Genomic DNA, 24,630 nt, shown 5'->3' on the forward strand with positions numbered 1-24,630 from the left:
CAGGTGTTCAGTCATCTCCAGGAAAGCAGGGCTCCATCACGCGTAACAGTGACTTGGGAAGACAAATGCCATCACTCTGAACGTCCCCCCCTTCCTCCTTCTTCCCCCAGCTTTATATGCTGAGCATGATGTCATATGGCATGGAATATCCCTTTGGTGAGTTGGGGGGTCAGCTGTCCCAGCTGTGTCCCCTCCCAATTTCTTGTGCACCCCCAGCCTACTCACTGGTGGGGTGGTGTGAGAAGCAGAGAAGGCCTTGACTCTGTGTAAGCACTGCTCAGCAGTAGCTAAAACATCCCTGTGTTATCAACACTGTTTTCAGCACAAATCCAAAACATAGCCCCATACCAGCTACTATGGAAAAAATTGACTGTATCCCAATCAAAACCAGCACATTCCTACAGTGAAGGGGAAACTGCAGTAGCATATCAGTGCTTATTACACATCAGAAAATCCTCAGGGGTGCACATCCTGAGACCAGAAATCCCAAGAAGTCAAGATCGTTGTGTTTGCTGCTCTCCGAACTACTGGTTTATTTAAAATTGTGGATAATTGGTATGAGCTATTAGCAGGATGACATAATGGGGTGAAAGACTGGTGACGCAGCCAAAAGTGTGCAATAGGTAAGTCTGCTACATGAGCTCATTCTGCCACATGTGAGTTGCAAGAACATTATTTCTGACTGATGTCAGTGCTGAATTGACTCATTGGTCTTTTTTGTCATGTAAAAGGGAGTTTAAAGCAGTGGAAATGTTGTGTTCATAGATGTTGGGGAAACTTGGATTATATGATTACACTCATGTGATTGGCTGTTCTTGTTCTTGTCTGTTCCAGTAATATGTCTGATGCTCTCGCAAATGCAGTATGTGAACGCTGCCAGACTCGATTTGATCCTGCAGAGAGGATTGTGAACAGCAATGGGGAGCTCTATCATGAAAACTGCTTTGTCTGTGCTCAGTGTTTTCGTCAGTTCCCAGATGGACTTTTTTATGAGGTGAGGTCTCGTACTGTATGTAAGAGAAGAGAAATAGCTCCATTAAAATGCAAGGAATTAGGTGAAAATTCTGGCAGAAATACGAATTTCCATCTTTCTTGCCTGTTTAATTTCTTAGCCCTAAACTTTTGTTGCTATTTTTTTGAGGGGCTTCTGACTTAATTTCCTTTTTTTTCTTCTCACTATACATCAATAACAACAAAAACTGTGTGCTTGCTCTTTGGGTAAGTGGCATTTCAAAAAGAAAATAGAAAATGTTTCTTAATATTTCATTAGGCATAAGTGAGTTTTTGTCTTTATTTTTAGACATTTTGTACCAAAATTTTCCAATTGGGCAACTGAAATTGAGGTTGAAATATTTTTACAGAATACGTGCGAGCACATATTTTGAATAACACATTATTTTAAACATGATGCCTTCTTAATTTGCCATGAGTGTTAGCCTCGTGTAGGAGGAGTAGTTCTGAATTACATGAATGAAAAAAACTAAAGCAAAAATGAAATTAAAGCCAACTATAGGAAAAGGGCTTTGGACACTTCAAGATTTTTACTGTCTTGTAGCAGCATAGCTATTAATTTAACTGTTGGGCAAATTCACCATGAGGCTGAAGCCATATCTGGATATTTCTTTAAGAAAAGTCCTTAGGAGTTTAAAAATGGGTGAAGGGGGGCTAGAACTGGAAAACTTGACTGACCTTGACTAATTGGTCATTTCAGTGGAAAATCATGCTGAACTATCAAGACGTAAGAGTAGTTCAGTTATTCATGAGGGCTCCTCTCTCTTGTTTTGTTCACAGTTTGAAGGTCGGAAGTACTGTGAGCATGACTTTCAGATGCTGTTTGCTCCTTGCTGCGGGGAATGTGGTAAGATGCAGTGCATGTCAACACCGTGGGGTAACAGCTACAGGGCTGTGCAAACCTCCCACCGTTGCAGTGACATCCAGCCCTGGGCTGGATTGTTCAGGTCATTTTAAGGAGCAGGAGCTCTGGAGGGAAACAAAGCATGATAGCAGTAGTGATTTGGGATATCTTGGTTGTGGGAATAATTGGGTTTTTTTCCAAAGTTAGACTGTAATAGTTCTTGTGGAATTAAAGTGGAAGGATTATGAAGGGCAATAGACTTTTGATAAGTCTGTTTTCTGCATGCGTCTCAAGGTGTTGCTTTCCTTTTGCAGGTGAGTTCATTATTGGGCGTGTTATTAAGGCAATGAACAATAACTGGCACCCAGAATGTTTCCGCTGTGAGCTCTGCGATGTAGCACTTGCTGACCTGGGTTTCGTGAAGAATGCTGGCAGGTAAGATAGAGCAGGAGCTCTGAAAGTTTTATCAGTATGTTATTGATACAGTAGTGAGATGTTGAGAGTGGTCAGTTAGTCATACAATGAGAGGTAAAGCTTGAAAAGGTACGGAAGAAGTTTAAGGAATAACCTGCTTAGGAGATGGGAAACGGAATGAAGAGCAGTGCTCTTCATCCAATGAAACATGTAGAAAGCAGAAACTCAAATTTTAGTAGCTAGTGGATGGGTTCTGGAAAAGAAAGGGTTTTCAGGCAAAAGGTTGAATAGCAAGTGAGAAGAGGGATTATGTGATCCTGGGCAGGCTGTTTATCAAGTAAGCTGCTGAGCAGGAAATCAAGATAGAGCAAAAGGCCAAGAGGATTACAGCAAAGCCTGTTCAGCACGTGATTCCCCTGGCCTTCAGAAATAATTCATTTTATATACAGAAATATAAAAATGAGTCCTAAAGGTTGATTAATGCATTTAATTAAGAAGTAAGAAATAAAAACGTAAAAGGGAACTTGTACAAAAGCGTATCATGATAAGAAAATAAAACAATCCAGCAGTTAGCAAATAGTGTTGCACAATTCATAGTTAATTTCAGGCTTTCATATGTCTTGAGCAAAGCCTAGTAGTTTCCTGGAGTTTATATTCTTACTAACTAAATGGTGAAGAAGGGAAGGAAAGGATATATACATGTACCCTATCCAGCAGGGAGTCCTCTCAACTCCCTCTTCCATCCTGCATGCAAATTCTGTGCCTTAGTTTTTGGAGTTGGGCATAATCGATTTTCTTTTGACAGCTAAGCTTGTTAGAATGGGCTGTTGTAATAGCACCTAGGGTGTTTTGGGAAAGCAGTCAGGTTTGAAGCAGTTCAAGCAAGATAAAGTATGTTTGATTTCATAATTTGTGGACCAAATGTAAAACAGTAAGGAGCGTATTCCCAAAAGCATAGAAAAGGGGTATGTGTGTGTATGTAGCTGTACCTAAAAAATATAATTCACCTGTCATGTGATTTCCTATAATATTTATCTCTATAGCATAGAAGCAGTCTTCTAGTAAATATTATTGGAAACTCTTGGGTCCTTTTTCCCACTTCTCATTGTACCTGGTCTTCCCTAGTTTGCCTGTCGTTTCCAGACATATTCCACTGGATGCAATTTGTATCAGTGAGGATAGTTAAGATAATCCCTACTTTATCAGTAGTGAAGGAGTAGTCTTGCTAGATAAATCACAAAAAAATAATTGTAAAACACCTCAGAGATAGGAATCTTTTCTGGACAAAGTAGACTTCACTTCTTCATATGCTTACTTTTCTTCACTTTTGCTATTTGGGTTCATATTTTTATGATTCGGTATGTAGTAAAGATGAATGCTATATTCCTAAACAGCCCTTTTCCACCCTTTAGTTTGAGGGTTATCAGGATATCTGATGTTTTGCAGGGAACTACATAAAAGAGGAAGTGTAGTAAATGTTGTCCAACGTCTGTCTGCAGCTTTGAGACAATGGCAGAGGGCAGATAGAAAAGGTAGGGCAGATGGAGAAGGTAGTGTGAAGTTTAGTGCTCATCTCCAGCTCTGAATGCTGAGAAGAAGTAAAAAAATTGTAAGTCCTATCTTAATTCCAGTCCAGGTTGGGTGCATTGCAGCATTTTGGTCTTTTTTTCTTGCCACTATTTAGTACCAATTTTCTGTCTACTATGTATAAACACTTTGAATTTGGAGACTTGAACAAGATGTGCAAGCATGCTGTCTTTTCATCCGGCAGGTCTATCTCAGGAGTGGATCTCTATTGCTGACACAATATAAAATTTTAAAGTAGGCTGTATGCATTGTGCAGAGGAAGAGTCGTTACTGAATGCTTTGGGAATTAAGTTTGGTTTTGTTTTTTAAATGTCCATTTAATAGCCTCTTTGTTTCCTTCCTTATTCCTAAGTGTTCAGCCCTCAGTTTCGCATCTTGGAAATCAGTAGAACTGTACTTCTGTTTGCAGTTTCAGTAAGACAAGAACATGTGATCTCTGTTGTCAGAGGGGTTCTTGCTAATTGCAGTCCCATAAAAACAACAGAACTTCCTTCCTTGGGATGAGTTTGACTCTGGGTGGACTATCTCGCTGCATACTTGCGCTCTCAGCTGATTTTGGTGGAATAGAGCGTTCTTAAGTCGAAGCACTGACAGGAGTCATGTTCACAGTTCAGATTTAGCACTTAGTGAGCTTTCATTTGTCTTACCCTCGTATGTTTGAGGTAACATGACAGTCTTTTTAACACAAAACAGATTGCACAAAGCCTCACGGAATTTCTCAGCTACAAAAAAATACATGACTGGGTCAAAGGCACCATTTAGACTCGTGAGGCAGGAAGTGATGCGGTTACTGAGGGCTAGAATACGCTGTGTTTCACAGGAAGTTTTGGTCCCATTGTAATGGAGAATGTAAATGTAGCGATTGACATGATAAGGTACAAAGCAAATCAGAAAGATCATCAGGACCATGATGATCATTTTGATAGCTTTTTCCTTCAGGTGTTTCTCAACTCTGTTCCCACTCTTCAGGCTTTGGATGATTAGTAAGTAGCAAGTCACTGTAGTAACAAATGGGAAGGTGAATGCCACTGCTAAGGACACAAGGGCGTGACGTGATGCCTTTTCTCTGTAGAGCTGCAGGCAGACGGTTGTGTTTTTCATCTCAACTGTCTGCACACTGAGCAGCAGAGGTGCCATTGCAACCCCAACTATAACCCACAGAAAGGCACATGCTAAATGGGCATAAAGGGACCTGCGGAGCTTGATGGACTTCACAGGGTGCACAATGGCTAGGAAACGGTCAACACTGATACACATGAGGAAGTAGATACTGGCATACATGTTGAGGTAAAAAAGGAAGCCAGTGAGTCTGCATGGGATCTCACCAAATGGCCAATGATTACCAGAAAAATGGTACACCAGCCGGGTGGGAAGTACCAGCACAAAGGACAGGTCAGCCACAGCAAGATGCATCAGGAAAATGTTGGCAGGTGTGCCTGACTTTTGGTCCCGGATGAAGAGCCAAAGAGCCAGGGCATTGCCAACAAAAGCCAGGATGAAGTCCATGAAGTAGAAAGTGGCAAAAAGGATGTTCTCGAGGTATGTCTCTTTGCCACATTGCTCTGACGTTTCCAAAGAGAAATTTGATTGATTTGAGCAATTGAAGAGTAGGCTTGAGGGATCTGCTGGGCCATTCATTTTTCACCACGGTTTTGAAGAAAAAATTCCCCCAAAACCTGAAAGAATTGAGACAGTACATTACAAAAGAGCCTGGTTTTGTGAAGAAAAAAACCCCACAAACACAAAAAACCCATCCAAAAAACCACACATGGAAATCGGCGATGTCTCCTGTTTGCTAATCCTGGTATTTAATACAACAGGTCAGTGAGAGTTTAAACCCTTATATTAAAATTCTGAACACCTCCTGCTTGGCTGGGTTTTCCAGATCATTAATTCCTGTTGAAGGAACCACTATAAAGAGCTAGCTAGCTGATTATGAGCTTGTCTCCAACCTGTGCTGAGATCAGTTGAGTAACAGAGTAGTGAAATGCTTATGTGTCTAGTTAATGGAAGAGCAGAAGTGGGTTCTGTATGTCTAGCTAGAAAGTACTTGCTATGTTTAATTTGAAAGCCTGATTCAGGACTGAAGAGCTCATAATGAGTCAGCTTTTCTGAGCACAGGTATCTGTCATAAGGTGACCTAGCTTAGAATATCTGTCTTGTTCCTAGAAGAGATGGAAGACAGGTCAGGTATTGCTGTTATTAGAAAAACCGCAAGGTTCCTGAAAACCTTTGAGAATTGCTTTAGTCTGAAGTCCTGTGTTTAAGGCAAATGCATCTAGTTCCAATATAGGAGGAAACTTTTCAGATGGGTAGCAGCATCTCATTTGAACAGCAAAAAGCACTGAACTGACTCAGAAAAGATTATTAGTAATGCCCATGCTGTCAGTTACTTGTCAGTGTCATCCTTCCCTGCAGCTTTCTTCTTCTCCCAGCATAACTGTCTCTCTTCCTCCCTCAAAAGTTTGAACTCCACTGTAGCTTATGCAGGGCCTTTTCCAAGTAACAGCTTAGTAAAACTGAGCTTAGCTTTGCCAGTCTCTCTGTTGTCTGCAGGGTCCTGAACAGCATCAACAAAAAGTGATAAGATTTTCTGGGCACCTACCCATGGCTTTTTATACATTTCTCATCTGTGGGTATAGGTGGTAGGGAAGTGCAGGCAGTCTGAGTTTCCAGCATTGTCTCTGTTTCGTGGATTCCTCAGAGATGTTACAGTATGTGCAGCAGTACCTCCATTGTGCTCACCATTGCATTTTGTACTGATTGACCATTTCTCCATAATATTCAATACATCTTTAAATACATCAATTTTCCTCTACTGAGATTAAAATTTTAAGATGGTTGCTGACATTGTTAGTCAAAATTTTTAGTCTCGGGCAGAAGCTATGCGATATGCTGAAATCTTATATCATTAGACAGTTGATCCAAGGCATTATGCAATGCATCCGGCTTCCCAACAGAACTGATTATTCAGATGTCTAAAAATATTGGTGGCTAATGAAGAAACTGAAATGGGATTAAGAACAGACCAATATATTGGAAAATGTAAACAAAATTCCAAGGTAATTACCATCTTTTGTTTGGCTGCTGTCACTTTCAGCTGGACAGAAAACTACAATAGCTAGCGATTAATATGCTGGACTACTTCTGTTTAGTTCACAGTTGAAGAGACAAAAGTCAACAGAAGGAAGGCTGAATGAAATTCAGAAACTGAAATTGCTTCATATGGCCACAGAGGGGCCTTCTTACTCTGTGCGTTGCCTAGATTCCCTGCATATTTATGGCACAAAAAAGACTCTAGGTTTGAGTGTATGGGTACTTGTTGTCTACTGCCAGCTGCATGCTTCTTTGTAGTCCTAGAGATGGCAACAAATTATTATCTTGGAATTACTAGAAGTGCATGTGCAAGGAAGACTGTACAGCCCTTTTTTCCAAGGGACATTTTATCTATTAAAATACATGTGAAATCTTGTTTTCATGTACAAAAGGAGAATTCCCTGTTGCAGTTTTCGTGTGAATTCCCTGGATCTGCAGAGGAGCCCGCAGTTTTTGTTTCTAGTGTTTATTTGTCCCTTACAAAGTAAAACCTGCAAGTATTTTTGAACACAAGATTTTGAAGTTTGTATGCGATAGTAATGTTGAATGCTCAAATACTTATCCTCCCTGGATGGAATTAGTTTAAATATGTATTTTTCTATTGCATACCAAAGGAGAAATATGATGAGACCATGCCTTTTTACTGGCTGTTAATTTACAATGGTACCTATTACCTGATGTTCTGGCTATGTAGCCTTTTTTTGTGTCAGGCACTTTGTTTAAATATGCTTTTCATATGCAAAAAATGTCATCAGGTGATCTTTATATACACACCTGTCAGTGATCGGGTGGTCTGATGGCTAAGTATTACTGTATACCTGGTTGTGACACCACTGAGAAAGCAGTAAATGCTGGCTTGGACTAGCTGAAAAGGCAGAAGCAAGGGTTGTCTAATGGAACAGACAGGGATGTCTCTTGTCTTAATGATAATGATTTAAATGAGTTCAGGAAGCGAAGCAGTAAGCAGACTTTTTCCCTGTTTACAAGCTAAATACTAGGGGTTTAGCAGCATGATACATTGAAATGATTCTATGTGAGCTGATTCATAAGGAGGATCTTTGGGATTCGGATGCAGCTGAGTGTCAGTGCCAGACTTGGAATAGCCAAGATTTAAAAGTTGAGAGTTTTGTCCTCACTGATGGCAGCGTTGAGTCTGCTGTTGATTTCTATCTGGACATGCTTTCACTGCAAAATACTGTGGGGTGGAGTAGAAAGGAGAATGTCAGAGCTATCTAGAAGCCCAGTATGTCAGTGTCAGGAAGGGAGAGGCTTAGAACTGATGGTAAAATTGAAATAGATTCAGTCTTTTCAAATGAGTGCCTTCATAGAAGAGCTGCTGTTACCTAATTTACTTTTTAGAGCAAGGTGAAGGGAGGTATTTTTCATTGCCTGGTCAGAAATCACAGAAAAGGGAAGTGGACCTCTTTCTAATTTTGCTTAGGTTTTAAATTAGAAGGGAATTTTAATCAAGTTTTTTATTTTCTTTTACAATTCTGTTTGTTAATGTGAAAATTGTGGTGTAGCACTTGAGTAGGTTAGGAGAAAAGCTGACGTCACTAGAATTAATTGTTGAGCTTATTTTTAGAATTGATATGTTTCCATCAAAATGCTACAACTTTACAAGAGTAATAGTTCTTTGACAGTGTGTTCTGTAGACAGTGTGGAAAGCCTTTTGCTGTTATTTACAGTTCCACTTTTATTTTGCCTGTTTTTATCAATAAATAAATATAGTTTTTAGTTTTTTCTTTTTTCTTTCTTTTTCGTTCTTGTTGAGCTTATTTTTAGAATTGATATGTTTCCATCAAAATGCTACAACTTTACAAGAGTAATAGTTCTTTGACAGTGTGTTCTGTAGACAGTGTGGAAAGCCTTTTGCTGTTATTTACAGTTCCACTTTTATTTTGCCTGTTTTTATCAATTTAAAATAAATGTGTTTAGTTTTTAGTTTTTTCTTTCTTTTTCGTTTGTTATGCTTACAAAAAAGCACTCGAAGTCCTAGAAAGTTTGTGGTACTAGTCTGTATGAATCCTAAGAGCAAACTAGAAACCTTCCTAAATGACCTAGAATGTGTAGTTTGTGTTAAGCTATATGGTGCAAGAGGCTTTGACTGCACAGACAGTAAACTCCTTTAGGAGTCTGGCTCATTGTCCAATAATTTCCGCTTGGATTGCACTCTTGGTGTTGTGCGAATATTTAGTGATTTACATATTGCTAAACAGAGCACTATTCTGGAATGAGCCATTATCCCAGGCCTCCCAGGGCTGAGCTGTAATGGGGATGTCATTGCTCATTTGAAATGCATGCACTGACTATATTTTATGCCTTGTTTCTCTTCTGCTCAGAAACAAGTGAGATAACAATCCACAAGGCTGTCAGTATAGACACAACCTGATTACTCTTTCAGCAGATGCTCTATCTATCATTAATGAAACAATTAATAAGCAGAAGAAATATTTAGCTCATTGTAATTAGTTACCTGGCTAATTTGGAGCTTTTGTTATAATGCCCACTGCAGATAAATTTGAACCGTATGTTAGGGTTTGTAGTGGATATCAGAAATTCCTGTCCTTGCTCTCAGCTAGAGCAGTTTCTGATTTGGGATTATGCTAGTTTGTGGGGTTTTATGATTATGGTTGTAGTGTCTTGTCAAATGAGAGTGTCTCCTATCTTTCACTGAAAGTACTCGTCATTAGAAATAGTCCACTTCTGACTGAAATTATTCTCCTCAAAATCGCTCCCTGCTGAGCCTCCCACCCTTCAGCTGAAATACTTGTTTCTTGTGAGCATCAAAGCAGTGCCAGAGCACACTGGACATACCATACAACTGCCAGTTTTCCTGGCACAAATGGATGTACATTAGGTACAGAAGTTTGCAAACTTTTATATTTTGGAGGAGTGATGTGAAGAAGAGTGAGGAAATTATTCTTTGAAATTCAAAAAATGCTGTCTGTTCCTAGTTTCAAACATTTCCATTATATTCATCCACCTGTGTGTGTGTGTCTTTCCACCTCACTGACACCAGCTAAAACTAATGCCATTAGGAAAGCTCCTTCATTATTCTGCTAATAGAAGTTTGTCTCTTACCTCTTTACAGTGAAGTCCTATGGGTGGAGTATAGGGTCCTTTTGGGGAAAATCTCAAGGAACTCCTTCTGATGACAGCAAACCAAATAGAAGCAGCAACAGTGAAAACAACAAGATGATCCAAAAAGAGCACACAGTGGCAGAGTTCCTGAGGGTGGAGAGGGCAGCCCCTCTATATAGTGTCCTTCTAGCTCTGATAGCACATTATCAGCTCAGTCACACAACAGAGCAGGGGAGAGGACACCCCAGCACTGAAGAGCAGTCTTCATCCCAGCTGAGCTCTTGGCACTGGGGTTGCTGCTGCTGTTATAGATATGAATATACTGTATGAATATTCCAGTGTTCGTGGTGCTTACTGAAGGCTGCTACTGAACTCCCAGCCGTGAACACAGACTTCTTGGAGTCCCCTGATTATTTTAGGAGGGTGGAGAGAAGCATTGTTTGGGGAAAGTCTGGTATTAATAGACACAACAGGACATTTCAGAATGGGATAATTCCATAATGGTGGGAGTGGGGAGGGGGAGAGGGAGAGGGGCGGCTGCTATGGTAACAGCTTAGCCTGTCCAACACTTCCCTTTGCTTGCAATAGAGGAGGGTCTATGGGACGGCAGAGAGGGTTTGTGAGTGGGGAGGGGTTGATAATGGTTTATCAGTCCAAATGGCTGAAGGCATCTTATTCAGCTGAATGAGAGGGGTCTCTTTCAGGACACTTGCTTCAGGGTCCCTATGTCCTGCCCCGTATAATTACTCTACATTTGACAGTACCGAATAAAATTGATGCCTTTATGCTGAGATGAGCACAGCTGCATGTTTCTTTATAATGGGGTGCTGTCTGCTTTTTCTGGACTCCGTCTGGGCAGACAGTAGTTCCAGCCCTGGAGAGAGACACTTGCTGACAGGAGGACTCAGATTTGGAGAGAATAATAATGGTACTTAGCACTTAGACAGGCGCCTGCCAGCTGAGGGTCATAAATGTTTGAGGTCTCACAACATCATCTGTGTTGTATTCTTATCCCCATTTTACAGATCTAAGGGTAAGTGATTCATCACAGCAGAATTTTGGAAGGGGCCCTGCAAAGAACCCACTACTTCAGCCATAAATCTACCCTTTCCATTTGAACTTTTCCTTTTGTCCGGTGTCTTTTGAGAATGACCTGTAAATCTCAGCGAGTGTTTCACATAGTGATACAGTGAAAGGAATTATGCAGGCTGTTTTGTGACAAAGAAACCCACAGAAGTCATTCCTCTGTCATTCTTGTTTTATCATAAATTCTTCCCAGCCTGCAGCATTGCAGCTAGAGGGGTAGGTAATAGGCAAGTAAACTGAACAGCTCCTCCTCAGAGTGCCTAAATATTGGGATAAAACTGGTGGATTTCATCAGCCTTTACAGAAGTTTTTTATGCCTTTGCCCAGGCTTTTCTACCAGAAATTTGGCTTATCTACCTGTTCAGGACTGTACTTGTAATATGTTCTAGAACAGTTACATGTATCACATAAAATTGCAAAATTGCACAGTTCTTTATTTTCTTTAACTTAAGAGTGAAAGGAATTTGTAGGCAGAAGAGCTAGTATTCAATGGTCTCTTGTTTGTCTTAGCTATTGAAGACTAAGGAATCCAGCCATGGTAAAGGCATTCGAGCAATGTGCTTTGGTTTGATATTTTTTTATTCTCTCTTCTCAACTCCCTCCCAGTGCTGTAATGCCTCTGTTATTGCTGGATCCCATAGTTAGTAATAGAGAGAGGATGTTGCCACCTTTCCTTGTCCACCTCTCAAAAAGGATCTAGAAGAACAGGAAAGGATACCTAGAAGAATGACAGGGTGATATCCCTGATGGGATATAAATCAGTGAATGTTGGAGGAGTATTCTAAGGAAATACAACTCTGTGACTTCTCTATCCACATATTCTTTTCTGTGCAACTGGTGTGAAAGACAGGATACTAAACTAAATGATGTTTAGTCAGACCTTGGAAGACACTTCTTCTGTTACATAAAGTACATCCTACAGCATGCACTGTACATTGATTTAAGAGAAAGAATTTCTTAATCTTTTATTTTCTTTACTTTGTTCAACCAGGCATCTGTGCAGGCCATGCCATAACCGTGAAAAAGCTAAGGGTCTGGGCAAGTACATCTGTCAGAAGTGCCACTTGATAATTGATGAGCAGCCTCTTATGTTTAAGAATGATTCCTACCATCCGGATCACTTCAACTGCACCCACTGTGGGTATGTTCTCATATTCTAAACTCTGACAAAAAAGGAGAGAGACAAACAGTACAGTCAGCAGTGCAGTCCTTTCCAAGGCCTAAACTTTGCTGCCTTCACATTGTTGAACAAACAGAAATTGTGTGAGAAGAAATCAAAAGAAATTTGGAAAGCCTACAGGAACTTTAGTTTTATTTTACCATTCAATGTTCTTTTATCCTAAACTTGAATGACACTATTTTATACTGAAAATGAAAATAGTTCCTTGGTATGCACTCACCTGAAAGGCTGCGTGCAGATTACAATAATAGTGTTGTCCAAAGATAGCTGTTGCCAGGCTATTCAAAATAGTTTCACTTTGCATTCCTGGATAGAAAAAAAAGATTTCTTGGTGACTTGTTTCAGTCTTCTGGCACAGTCCATTACCGTGCTGATACCTGTCTGACCTGAATTACTTACCATGAAGGCAGTATAATTGGAGCACAGTACTGCCCTAGAATGGGTAACAGCGCTGAAGAATAAAGTAAATGGCTCAGTGCTGAGCACTACAAGGATGGTCCTTGTACCTGAGCTATCCCATTCAAAGATAGCTTGAGTCTTTGGATGACACTGTATTGTTCCATGTAAGTGCACCTCATATTTCTGCTAGAGTATCTAGCCGAAGACATGATATTCCACATATGTTCTCTTGTCTGGCAAACTGAGAAAGCAGTTTTAGAAAAATGAGTTGACAATAACTGTATTTTACTAGCTTAATTTAATGACTCTGCATTTGTAGCATGAATGTTGCCAAAGTATGTTAACTTTCAAGTTTAGTCTTCCAAAACTTCGTCTCAGGCATTAAAGGCCTTTACTTGGTGTTCTTGCTTCAGGGACATGTTTGTGTTTTCAGGAAGGAGCTGACTGCTGAGGCCCGGGAACTGAAGGGAGAACTGTATTGTCTGCCCTGCCACGACAAGATGGGAATCCCCATCTGTGGAGCCTGCCGCAGGCCCATTGAGGGACGAGTGGTCAACGCTCTGGGAAAGCAATGGCATGTTGAGGTCAGGCCTCTCTGAATCTGAAACTTCAGGAGCCATTTTGGAAGAGGACTAGTGCTAGTTGGAAGCTGTAGACATTTACGTGATCTGTAATATATGATTTTGGACAAAAAACAATTGCTTATGTTTCAGATTGTCTTCACCTTCTGTGAGTGAATGAGTACAGCAGGGTCATCAGGGTTGCCTAAGCAAGCTATGCTTTCACAACAGTGATAACCTTAATTTTAAAATGCCTGAGTTGCATTGTAAAGATTCTTGCAGAATAGGGTTCACTGAACAGCATTTACTTACTAATAAATGTACATATTTACCATGATGTACTTAGATATATACTCTCCAACCGCAGTTGACAGGTTCATAACAGTGTTAGAATTTGTAATGTAGGCAGAGCCAGTGCAATTCTTGCTTTTTAAGCCTTTTCAGCTCATTGTTTCTCTAACTTTCAGCTGAGTCGTCACAGCTTGCTCTGAAGTTTTTTTAGTGATTTATGTTTTTAGTGATTTAAGCCTCGTAGGGCTTGAACTGAGAGAGATGCTGCTGCTCATTGAAGTGCATTCATACCAACCATGTTTTATGTTCCTGTTTCTCTTCTCTGAAACAAGCAAGATAATAGTGCACAAGTCTATCAGTATAGACACAAGATGATTGCCCTTTCAGCAGGTCTTCTACCTATCTTTAATACCATTCTTAATTACTATAGTAGACTAAATATTTCCTCTTTTACTTCCATGAAGATTTTCCTGTCTGAGTTTCATTAAAGCATTAAGGGGTAACAGTTTTAAACTGAAAGAGGATAGATTTAGATGAGATATTAGGAAGAAATTCTTTACTGTGAGAGTGGTGAGACACTGGAACAGGTTGCCCAGAGAGGTGGTGGATGCCCCTCCCTGGGAGGGGTCAAGGCCAGGTTGGACGGGGCTTTGAGCAACCTGGTCCAGTGGAAGGTGTCCCTGCCCATGGCAGTGGGGATGGAACTAGATGATCTTTAAGGCTCCTTCCAACCGAAACCATTCTGTGATTCTATGCTTAAGTGTCTCATATTGAGCCATGATTTGTAGCCATGCAAGTTTTTCCCTGGTGATGGAAAAGTCGCTTTGCCTGCCACTGAATGTCTTTTTTTCTTTTACAGCATTTTGTTTGTGCCAAATGTGAGAAGCCATTCTTGGGGCACCGACACTATGAGAAAAAAGGACTGGCTTATTGTGAAACTCACTATAACCAGGTAAATTCTGCCTTCTATACTGTAGGTACTTGCTCTGACTGGCAAATGCTTTTTTGCATTTTACATATGCAAAGCTATGCAGATTTTGCATAACATGAATTTGTAGAGGCAATGCAATATTAAGAAATTAGTGAGATTTAACAGAAAAAATAGTTTTCCTTGGTAGATGTGAAAAGTGATGCTGAGAACAATATCCCCAAGGCATTCTATTCTGATTTTCCTTTGTGCCATGGACAGAAAAAAACACTGACCATGGGTTGTGATTTAAAATCCATGTAATTCTACTCCAAAACTATTTGTGTGGACTTCTTTGATAATTACTTGCTTCCATGGGCCTAAGATAAATATTGAGCTGTCTAAAGCATAAGAAAAGTATGTTTCAAAAGCCAATCAAAACCTGTTTTTTCTGTATGACTCTACTGAACAGCTGTGAGTTTGGTATTTTCTTCTGTCAGATAAATTAGTCTGTTTCTCTCATAAGAGATGTTACTGTTTTGAGAGTAGCTCTAGGTTTTATTTTGATGTTTATAGTTAAGCATCAGGAGATGTTTGTGTACAGTAAGCATCACACTCTACCAATCCTCTTTTCTCCAAATTGCCACATGTATAGGACTTTAAGATCACATCACAGTGGTAGAGTGTGAGGCATCAACAAAAAAGGTTTTGTAGTATTTAGTGGTATGAGATCCAAAGGAACATAGACTATTTGGCAAGTGTATGAGAAGTTATTCAGAAGATTTAAATTGGTATATTTGGGGGCTACTGCAATGTCTGGGAATTCTTTGATTGTTAGGATTTAAAGTTGACACCAGCTGTGTAATTTGGGGAGCATGAGTAGTCAGTAACATGAGTTCCTGTTCTTATTTCTTTTGCTGTGCAGCTCTTTGGAGATGTTTGCTACAACTGCAGCCACGTGATAGAGGGAGATGGTAAGATTTGTTCTCTCCTTGTTTTGGGTTGCTGTCCTTGTTCCATTTGTTAGTGCAGCTGTTGCAGTCCCACAGTTGCAAGGCACCAGTGTTTCTTTTCACATCTGGCCTCATTTGAATTTGGATACAAATCTGAATTCAAATAATCCGGCAGTTTCCTCTTATTTCGTGCTTTTGCTTTTGCAGTGGTATCAGCTCTTAACAAGGCCTGGTGTGTGAATTGCTTCTCCTGCTCCACCTGCAACATCAAGCTTACACTGAAGTAAGTCAGTGTTTATATTTCGGACCATAGGAGACATTTGCCCCTAAGGCAGGGTATCAGCTTGGGGGAGCCATGAGCCAGTGCCTCTCTTGAGGGGCAATATACCTTTTCTCTGTGGGAGCAGGTGCTTATAATTCCACTGATTTCAGAACTAAAAGGGAGCTGGGACTCAGCATCCTCTCTAATCTATTTTTCTTCATTAATCTATTCTGTAAGAAGATTGGGTAAGAGGAGAACTCATTCAGCAGTACAGAGGGAAGGCTGTAAACTTTGAGTAACTGCCTGTCCTGAAATACCTGCAGCCTCCATGTCTCCTTAGTCTGGATGCTTCCCTCAGTGACAGTATTTGCAATTGTGCAGATTATTTCGAAAGAAAACATTATGCTAGTTACCTCAAATGTGTAGAAGAGGGACAGAAAACAAACCAATCCTACGTTTTTCCTTTCTCAGGTTCAAACCCTTATCCTACTATGCTGAGTTGGCCCCACTGGCCTTGTATATGAAGGAGCTCTCATTCATCACAAAGCGGACCTTTGAAGTGACACTTCCATTCTACGATAACAACATTATTATTCTAGACTGTTACATACAAATATATAGCAAAATCTTGCTCCTTATTTAACTAGCAATACTAAAGACCGTAGTTCCCTCATAAGAACCCAGTCTCTGTACTTACATGACCAGACGAGGAAGTGAGTTGTTTTATACGTGCAGTAGAACACAAACAACAGCATTTACGTAGATGCATGGAGACTTGATTTAGTGAAGCATATAGTTTGCAAATACCATTTTAATAGCCTGCTGTTCTTTGTGTTAAAGGAATAAGTTTGTGGAGTTTGACATGAAGCCTGTATGCAAGAAGTGCTATGAGAAATTCCCTCTGGAGCTGAAGAAACGCCTGAAGAAGTTGTCAGAGCTGGCATCCAAGAAGGCACATCCCAAAGCTCTGGATTTAAACTCTGCTTAAGCAGGTCTGTCAGTCTACTGACTGCACTCTTACAGTCATAAGCTGCTGCTCACAGCAGCTGTTGGTTACAGAGGCAATTACTAAGAACAAGTGAAACCAAAGATAAGTAGTACCTTCCCTTGCTTCTGGTAATGCAGCTTTCATCTTGACTATCCCTTTTCTCAAGCAATTGTCTATTAACACTGGCAGAAAGAGGAATATGATTTCTGCTTGAGCAGTTTACAAGCTGGTTATTAATTTGCTAATAACAACTTATTCTGCCTTTGTGGAATTGTACACAGCCTTTCCTTCCTCAATTGAACTGTAGTTCTCTCTCCATTCCTCTATAGTATAAGGAATTTGGAAACAGTGGTTGAGTGTAGGGGTGGAAGAAATGTGTGATTTGCTCTTTTTCAGTTAAAGTATAAAAATCTCTCTTCTTACCCTGGGTGATAACATTTTAAATTTTTTTAATATGTAGGCAAATATTCTGAAAGCTGTCACTCTTTGCTACATGCAAAATGTTCTGGTCTTTCTCCAGATTCCTACTGAGCGTACACAAATGCTGTACAGTCCTTTTGGTTTGCAGGTTTACTGGGAAAGCCCAGGAACCAATAGTTATGGCATCTGCACTCCCCGCTTGTCTGGCTTAGGTCCAATGTTAAGAGAGCTGAAGAAGTTTGCTTTGCTTCTTCCTTGTTCAGTACTAAGGAGATTTCAATTGTCAAGGCCATGTCAGCCTCTTCAGAATAGTTGGTCTCTCCTTAAGGAGGAGGTGGCTATGGAAAAGGAAAGATTTTGTTAGAAACTGACACTATAATTTTCTCAGTTTGTTCTCTACTACTATATGGGTACTAGAGATTCTAGTGGTCAACACAAAGCATGTCCTATCCACTGGCATAGCTGACATTTCTTGAGGCAATGTGGCTGGAGCCTTGGTTATTCTTTTGCATGATGAAATCAAATTGATAATATGGTACCAATTTAAGTGCTTCAGTTTCCCCGTCCTTCTCACTTTATTTGAAAGATGAGTATACACTTGTTGGTCATGCTCCAGAAAGCCCAATTACATGAAGGGGTTTCTAATATTTACAGTTTGTAGCAAATGTGGTCTTACGCAGAAAAAACCCAGGAAGTATTTTTCGTAAAATTTTCACCCAAATAAGAGTTTCCTATCACCTTTCTTCTTAAGACCTGAGTTTACTTAAAGAGAGGACCTCAGACGTGAATCTGTACATCTTAAGCATATAGTTCTGCTCTGTATTTTTGCCTATCACTGGTGAAGTTTCACTGGTCCTACTGTCTCTGCTAGTACAACCCAAGGTGCTGAGAAATTTACTGGTTTTGAACATTCTCGATATTTCTTCAGGGGTGAGCCATCAACAGTGCTGTTCCTGAGTCCACCTGTGTGTTGTATAATCACGGTGAGCTTCTGAGACCTCTGGAGGTGTTGCCATAGTTTCTTGTGCTGAACTAAGCTGAGCAGCCTGAAAATCCCTTTCCCTGAATAGTTGGAGACTGTGCCTGCCCTTTTGCGAGGTGGACAGGATGCAAGGCACTGGAGGACTTGCTGCCCCTTGCATGATTTAAATATTCCAAAAAGTGGCTAGTTTAGTAGGTCAAACGAACACAGCAGTTGGGCCTAGGCACAACCCTGCAGCCCCAGGTGAATTAGCTAGCAAGAAGTTAAAGCTTCCTCACTTCTTGTATGTGTGAGCAGCAACTGGATTGGGGCAATAATCTACCTTAAAATTGTCCTCACTGCCATAACACTCTGCTCAGAACGGATCTAAACAAGATAATAGCTAAAGCATTGACAGCTGTTAACACGCTTGCTGTAGCTACTACCCATGAAACTGCACCAGTGATATCACAGCAGTGGTGGGAAATCCTGGTTAACTGTGTGCAGATAAGAATCCCACGTGCAAGACCATCTCTTGGACACTTACTGGCTTTGCTAATTCAATTTCCTTCAGCTGCTTTGCTTTTTGTTGCTGTAAGTTACCATAAACTTAACTGGGGTATACTGCATCCACTGTAACGCTGATGAGGGGGTAGGCCTAATTTTAACAGTAGAACTCTTCCATCCTCTTCTGACCAATATGCTCTGTAGATTACAGTAATAGTAGCTGCTTTTGTCACTGCTTTAGGAGAACACATGGCTAGTCACTGTTCTCTCACCAGCCTTTAAATGGTCTTTTAGTTAAGGGCATAAAGAGCAGCATGTCTTTTGGTGCAGTAGTATGTGGCCACTGCAAAGACCCGTCTTGTAAGCCTATTCTTTGGCATTTTTTTCACAGCATAAAACACAAGAACTACTGATCTAGGTGCAGTTCAGTATGTTACGCAGATTCTTCTCAGCATAAAGCATTCAGGTCTGTTCCTATAATCTTAGTCACAGGCCATGTCTAATGCTAAATCTGAGCAGCTGTGTATCTTCAGCCTCCTGGGAAGATGCTGGAGGAACACACAGCTGCATAGCTACTGGTAAATTTAGAAAGACTATGTAACTAGCAGGCAATAGGTAATACTCTTTCAGTGGCCACTCTCAAGTTCAGCAATGGAAAATGCATGTATGTAGAGGTGAATGGAATTGCTTTTGTACTGCAAGTAGAGATTTAGCGTGTGCTCTCACTTTGTCTCATGTTAGAAATTCAGTACACCTAGTAAGCTTCAGTGTTCAAAGGACAGTTGATATCATTCTCTTTGATAAGCTGTTCAGTTCTCTAGGATTTGGATTATGTCCTTATCTTCAGAGCATTTACCAAAATCAGTGGGGGAAAAAAGTCATCATAATCCCTGATCTCTATATTAGTGGAGGGTGATGTTCTCTTAGTATCTCTTAAATTATTAATTTTTCACAATTATTTTTCTTATACTCCTGCTGCCCATAGCCTGCAATGTGCAGAGTAACAGTAGTGAATATTACTGACATACCTTTTGTGGGACAGTGGAATTGAAGGAGTAAGAGAAATAACTATAAATAGTTTAAATAAATGCATCTTCCTCTACTTCGAGTCCACATTTTTAAAACTACATACAATATAATGCAGACTTATGAATTCTCCTTAGTGTGTTGATAGGCTGACAGGTTGGTTTTTGTGTTGGTTTGTTTGTTTGTTTGTTTTTTTTTTTTAGAAAAAAGTCAAGGTCTCAGTCAGAAATAAGCTGCATGCTTTTTTCCATTGCTGTAAATAGACATGCTGGCCAAATTCATCCTAGGTGTCACACCACTGGAGAGTATATATTTATAGCAAGGTTGAACTTGGCTCAGAAGTCTACACTTACTAAAAGCTGTTGTCTCATTATATACATTTATAGTTTACATTCATATTTATACATACTGAATTAAAATCACTAATATTCACTGAGTACACTTGAAAATGGTTTTGCTTTTAGAAACCACAGTATGTGACGCTTGTTTGTATTCAAAGGCTATGTTAATCACTTGCAATCTTTCTTTATGGCAACCTAATCTGCTCTCTAGGTCATCCTGGTCTTTATTTTTACAGTCTGTGCAATGTAGGCAAATGTTTTTCAACCTTCTGTGCAGAGAGTTTCCAGATGTTGCATGTTTTGTATTAGATGATGTGACTGACGCTTTTTTAAGAAGTGGTTGGATGGTGAAGGAATAGATTGCAGCCAAACATGTAATAAATGCCATTGTATGAGTCTGTAAAGCACTATTAAGTACTGAGGATTGTATAGACTGAGTAAAAGAATTAGCAGCTACTTGCCTTGGTTCAGGCCTTGATGAGCAGTGTGGATTCTGCACGTGTGGAGCTCTGATTTTATCACACATTGCTTTTGCTGTCTAACCAAAACATGTGATTGTGGATTGAAATCTTGTAACACTGTACCTTTTTATGTTCCTGTAATAAAGTTAACTGTAATACATTTTAAATCTTCACACAAAAAACAAATGTAAAAAAGTTGTATATTATACAGTAAAAAAGAAAAATTATATTTGCAATGCTGAGCCAGAGAGCATTAGGCACTCTGAGGAACTCTGGGGATTGCCCAAATCTGATGCGCTGTTGTGAATTCACATTTTGGATCTGTGCTGCTTCTATGGTGATGTGTTGGTTGATGAGGATGTGCAGAAAGGGGTATCATCCTTTTAGAGGCTGTGCTGTACAAATTGTGTTGTGTATATGATGAGTAGATGGGATGCTATGATCATTTACAGGCTGTGGTGGATGTTTGGTAGGTTTAGGTTACATGGATTAGAGCAAATATTCAATTTTCTTGTTAAAAAGACACTGTGGTTGATTTTCTGCAGTGTTTATTTAAAACCAGAAACAATACAGTTTGCAAAATTTCTTTTTGTACAGGTGAAGTATTGAATGCTTCTCACTTACAGCCAGTTAGATCAGACATAGGATGACAAGACAACTCAAACTCAGATGTTTCCATTGCCAGCAATGGACATTACCGCAGGAATATCTAATTGCATGCAAAAGGATCAACTATTCTGACAAGTGTGGCACTCATTTAGATGCACAAAGAGAGTGAGGCTCTTCCCTGCCACCCATGTACAAAACTCCCATTAGCGTTTGAATTTCACACACCACATCTGAGGGAACAAGAGAACTATTGTGCATACATTGGCAAATTTGAGAGATCTAGCAGAGCTGCTTTTCTAGCACTGCCAGATCGTGTCTCAAGGAACTTGGTGTAAATGCTTTAAGACATGTCCATGTTTCACTGTGAGGAAGGGAGGGCTCATTATTGAGGAAGGAGTACTTGTTCTCTGATGGGGTAAGCATCTAGGCTTACTACCACCACAGTGCATATATGCTTTACACACTCTGAGCACACTCTGGTTCCTATAGGACCAAAGTTTTGTGTTTACAAAGCTCTGAGAGATGAACAAGTGCTGAATCAAATTTTAGCGCTCAAAGTGCCCGCTAAACAGGAAATAGAAAAGATCACAAGAAATTAAAGCTAGTATTCTTGTCTCATGAATGAATGTCTGCATAACTCCAAGCTGAGAACATTTTTATAGAGCAGAAAAGTGTCTTTTCAATAGATGTCTGTTAGACCGAGTTCTTCGATTCTGATTTGCACTGAATAGCACATCTATAACTTGAAATAGAAGCAACTGAGTAAAAGTAATGGACCCAAAATCCAGTCTCATTTCAGAGTTTGTTTATGCTTACTAGAAACTGCATAGTAGAAAGCAGTTGTTAGTTTCCAAGTGCATTATAAAGTGTGGAAGAAAGAAAATGATTTAATTTAACCAAGGCAATGGTAAACCAGTGGACAGCCTGCTAGTTTAGCAGCACACAGGAATGACAGTTATATTCTGACAGTAATTGGCTGTCATAGTCTACTGTAACTTGCAGCACGTAATCTAGTGATAAAAGGATGAAACCCAGCATCTTACCTTTCAAGGTGTCCAGTTATTCTACTACTAAAGGGCATTTCTCCACTGTTAGAATTTCCAGTAGGAGGAAAAAAAATAACATTACCTTTGTTTGCAAAGACTCAACGAGTTTATGCATTTGGTAAGAGCATATACAGCAAGGGGACATTTTCTTTACAAAGGAAGACAACTGTTAATTTGTGTCCCTCTTTAAGAATGGAGATTTAGAGTATCAGAAGAGGCTGTCATATTAGGATTCCTCCGCCCCCATATTACATTAAAATCCAGCTAAACTTTCTCTAAATCCAAAATCTGAATGGAATTCTTGTACTACATCTGAGACAGACAAGTGTTACGGATACTTGAAAGCACATGCTCACTTGAGCTTCTCTTGCGGTAATATTTCAGCAACACGGTTCATTCAGTGTGTGATCAGAAGACTGATCATTAAGATTGATATTTTTTAAATGGCATTTCTTTTGGGAGATGAAATTAGGATTCTCCGCCCCCATATTACATTAAAATCCAGCTAAACTTTCTCTAAATCCAAAATCTGAATGGAATTCTTGTACTACATCTGAGACAGACAAGTGTTACGGATACTTGAAAGCACATGCTCACTTGAGCTTCTCTTGCGGTAATATTTCAGCAACACGGTTCATTCAGTGTGTGATCAGAAGACTGATCATTAAGATTGATATTTTTTAAATGGCATTTCTTTTGGGAGATGAAATTACAAGTAGTTTGGCACAGATATAGGTCATGGGTTCTATTTCCGCTCTCAGGCGGGGAGGTTCTTTTGCTTGTTTACAGCATTCATTAGCAGGCGTACATAGGATGTTAACAGGTCATCCATTTTGTAACCCTGTCAGAAAAGAAAAAAGTCTTTAAAGTCTCTCAGAGAGCTCCAGAAGCAAAAATAACTATCATTTCCTCCCTGTTTTATCATCTTCTTAGGTTCTTCCCTGCATGGACATCTCTGCTTCCAACAGCTATCACCGTTTTGATAATTATTTACCTATTCCTCCCTCTGCTCTTCCCTTCATAGATTTACAAAACTTTACAGAGCATAGCTCTACTGTCTCCTTGTCATTCGTTCTATAGATTGACATCTTGTACTTAGGAATCCAAGCTTTTCTGTGAGAGAAGTTAGCCCTTAAATGTTTTTATGTTATCTTTACAAATTTACCTTTAAATATCAATACAGCGATGCTTGTCTGAGTCTGTGGACAATCTGAAACCAATTCTTAAAAAGGTGGTACCACTCACTGAAAAGTGTAAAATCTTACAAGGATGGCAGTACTGCATAGATGGATCAAACCATGCAAGACAAAAAGCCTCTTACGTAGTTTTGTGGGTAAGTGCAGTCTTTTCTTAATGTCTCAGATAGATGGAATTTTGATGTATGGGAAGAATTTGGGAAATTACTATTTTTTCTTGTCTCTGTGGCTTACGTCTTTGCATCAGATGGCATTATATAGCACTGAACCAATTCTAAACGGCAATTTTATTGACATAGCAGTGAATGCTTTTTGTATCTGCACTGGTTTTAACTTCTGTTTTGGCACCATTGTTTTGTAGCAATTCTAGATGTAAAGGAAAAATTAGGAGTTTCTTGTGTATAAGTTGACAAAACTTCTTACCAGAGATGTCTCACATAAGATCCGGCTTCCTCGTACCAGGTTCCCTATTGTCATGTGAAAGTATGTGCTCCCACTGCTCCAGTTGGAGATTTTATTGAAGGGGTAGACTGTTAAAATATCCTGTAAGGGGAAACAAACTGAACTATAGAACATTTCTGAAATGAAAATGGGCTGTTACGTAAGAAAACTTGTAGAGCCAGAGCATTCTTTTTCTTTCCCACTTCATTTATAAAAACAGTGGATCAAGGTAGGTCTTGCATCCAGGCTAGTGGTATATTGTATTTTCACCAAGCAGGTGAGTCTTCATCACTCTAATGAGACTTCCTTTCATTATATATTGATCTTTGCCTTAACACCCTGCCATTATATTTACAATAATCTAAAACTCGCTGGATATTTGTTTTCTTCTTAAAAGCAAATAGTGATATTTATAAATGCTTTTGCCTGGGAACTTGGTAAGACCAGACTGTTTGGGTTAGAGAGCCGGTAAACACTGTCATTTGGCCTGATCTTTTAGACAGCTTGGGTTTCCTGCAAAGCATTTTTCTGAAGCAGGTTCCCTAGTGCACTGTCCATCTATCTGCCTAATCTTAGCACTTTGCCCAGGTCCATCATGATTACCACTTCTTTTTTCGGAGATGCTCTACACTGTTTCCTTTCCAATGTAGAAACTGCAAAGAAGTGATTTGAGGCAATAACATTTTCTTGGTTTCACACAGAAAATGAACAGCGGGACTGTATCATCTAGCATTCAGGGAGAAGGTCCTGTTGCTGTCCCTAAATTAGCATGGTCAATTAAATCCTTCCTTAGATAGACTCTTGAGAAGCAATTGTTACCTTTGTCTTCTGATGTATCAGTGAGACTCCTTGCTTGTTGATTGCAATCAGCACAATCTCTGGGAAATTTGGCTCCGAGGTTTGCTATAAACAAGTAACAGAGCAAGATAAGCAGAAAATGAAGAAATGATCTGTATCAGG

The 24,630-nt window shown here is 39.8% G+C and overlaps 3 protein-coding genes across 3 annotated transcripts in view; 1 reads left to right on the forward strand and 2 right to left on the reverse strand.

Annotated features, from left to right (window-relative positions):
* The first annotated feature begins 837 nt into the window (after positions 1-837).
* LIMS2 (LIM zinc finger domain containing 2) lies at positions 838-20,538 on the forward strand. The gene is made up of 10 exons (XM_009284297.1): positions 838-994; positions 1,792-1,858; positions 2,170-2,290; positions 12,114-12,263; positions 13,135-13,285; positions 14,412-14,504; positions 15,385-15,433; positions 15,620-15,695; positions 16,515-16,666; positions 18,011-20,538. The coding sequence occupies exons 1-9, from the start codon at positions 839-841 to the stop codon at positions 16,660-16,662; spliced, it is 1,011 nt and encodes a 336-aa protein (XP_009282572.1). The 5' UTR covers position 838; the 3' UTR covers positions 16,663-16,666; positions 18,011-20,538.
* GPR17 (G protein-coupled receptor 17) lies at positions 4,460-5,494 on the reverse strand. The gene has a single exon (XM_009284295.1). The coding sequence runs from the start codon at positions 5,492-5,494 to the stop codon at positions 4,460-4,462; it is 1,035 nt and encodes a 344-aa protein (XP_009282570.1).
* Positions 20,539-22,715: 2,177 nt separating the features above from the next.
* Positions 22,716-24,630, reverse strand: part of MYO7B (myosin VIIB) — a 52,493-nt gene continuing 50,578 nt past the window's right edge. The window contains exons 46-48 of the mRNA XM_019473390.1: positions 24,490-24,573; positions 23,653-23,772; positions 22,716-22,874 (exon numbers count right to left, since the gene is read on the reverse strand). Coding sequence (XP_019328935.1) covers positions 22,791-22,874; positions 23,653-23,772; positions 24,490-24,573 — 288 coding nt within the window. The 3' untranslated portion in view covers positions 22,716-22,790. The remainder of the gene's footprint in view (positions 22,875-23,652; positions 23,773-24,489; positions 24,574-24,630) is intronic.

Source organism: Aptenodytes forsteri, unplaced genomic scaffold, assembly GCF_000699145.1.
Source record: "Aptenodytes forsteri isolate BGI_AS27 unplaced genomic scaffold, ASM69914v1 Scaffold278, whole genome shotgun sequence".
Classification (NCBI taxonomy): domain Eukaryota; kingdom Metazoa; phylum Chordata; class Aves; order Sphenisciformes; family Spheniscidae; genus Aptenodytes; species Aptenodytes forsteri.

Excerpts from the sequence above, each read along its gene's own strand:
- LIMS2 (XM_009284297.1), top strand. The coding sequence starts at position 839 with ATGTCTGATGCTCTCGCAAATGCAGTATGTGAACGCTGCCAGACTCGA. Across the intron at positions 12,264-13,134 it reads TTCAACTGCACCCACTGTGG|GAAGGAGCTGACTGCTGAGG; the intron begins GTATGTTCTCAT and ends TTGTGTTTTCAG. Across the intron at positions 15,696-16,514 it reads AACATCAAGCTTACACTGAA|GAATAAGTTTGTGGAGTTTG; the intron begins GTAAGTCAGTGT and ends TTTGTGTTAAAG.
- GPR17 (XM_009284295.1), bottom strand. The coding sequence starts at position 5,494 with ATGAATGGCCCAGCAGATCCCTCAAGCCTACTCTTCAATTGCTCAAAT.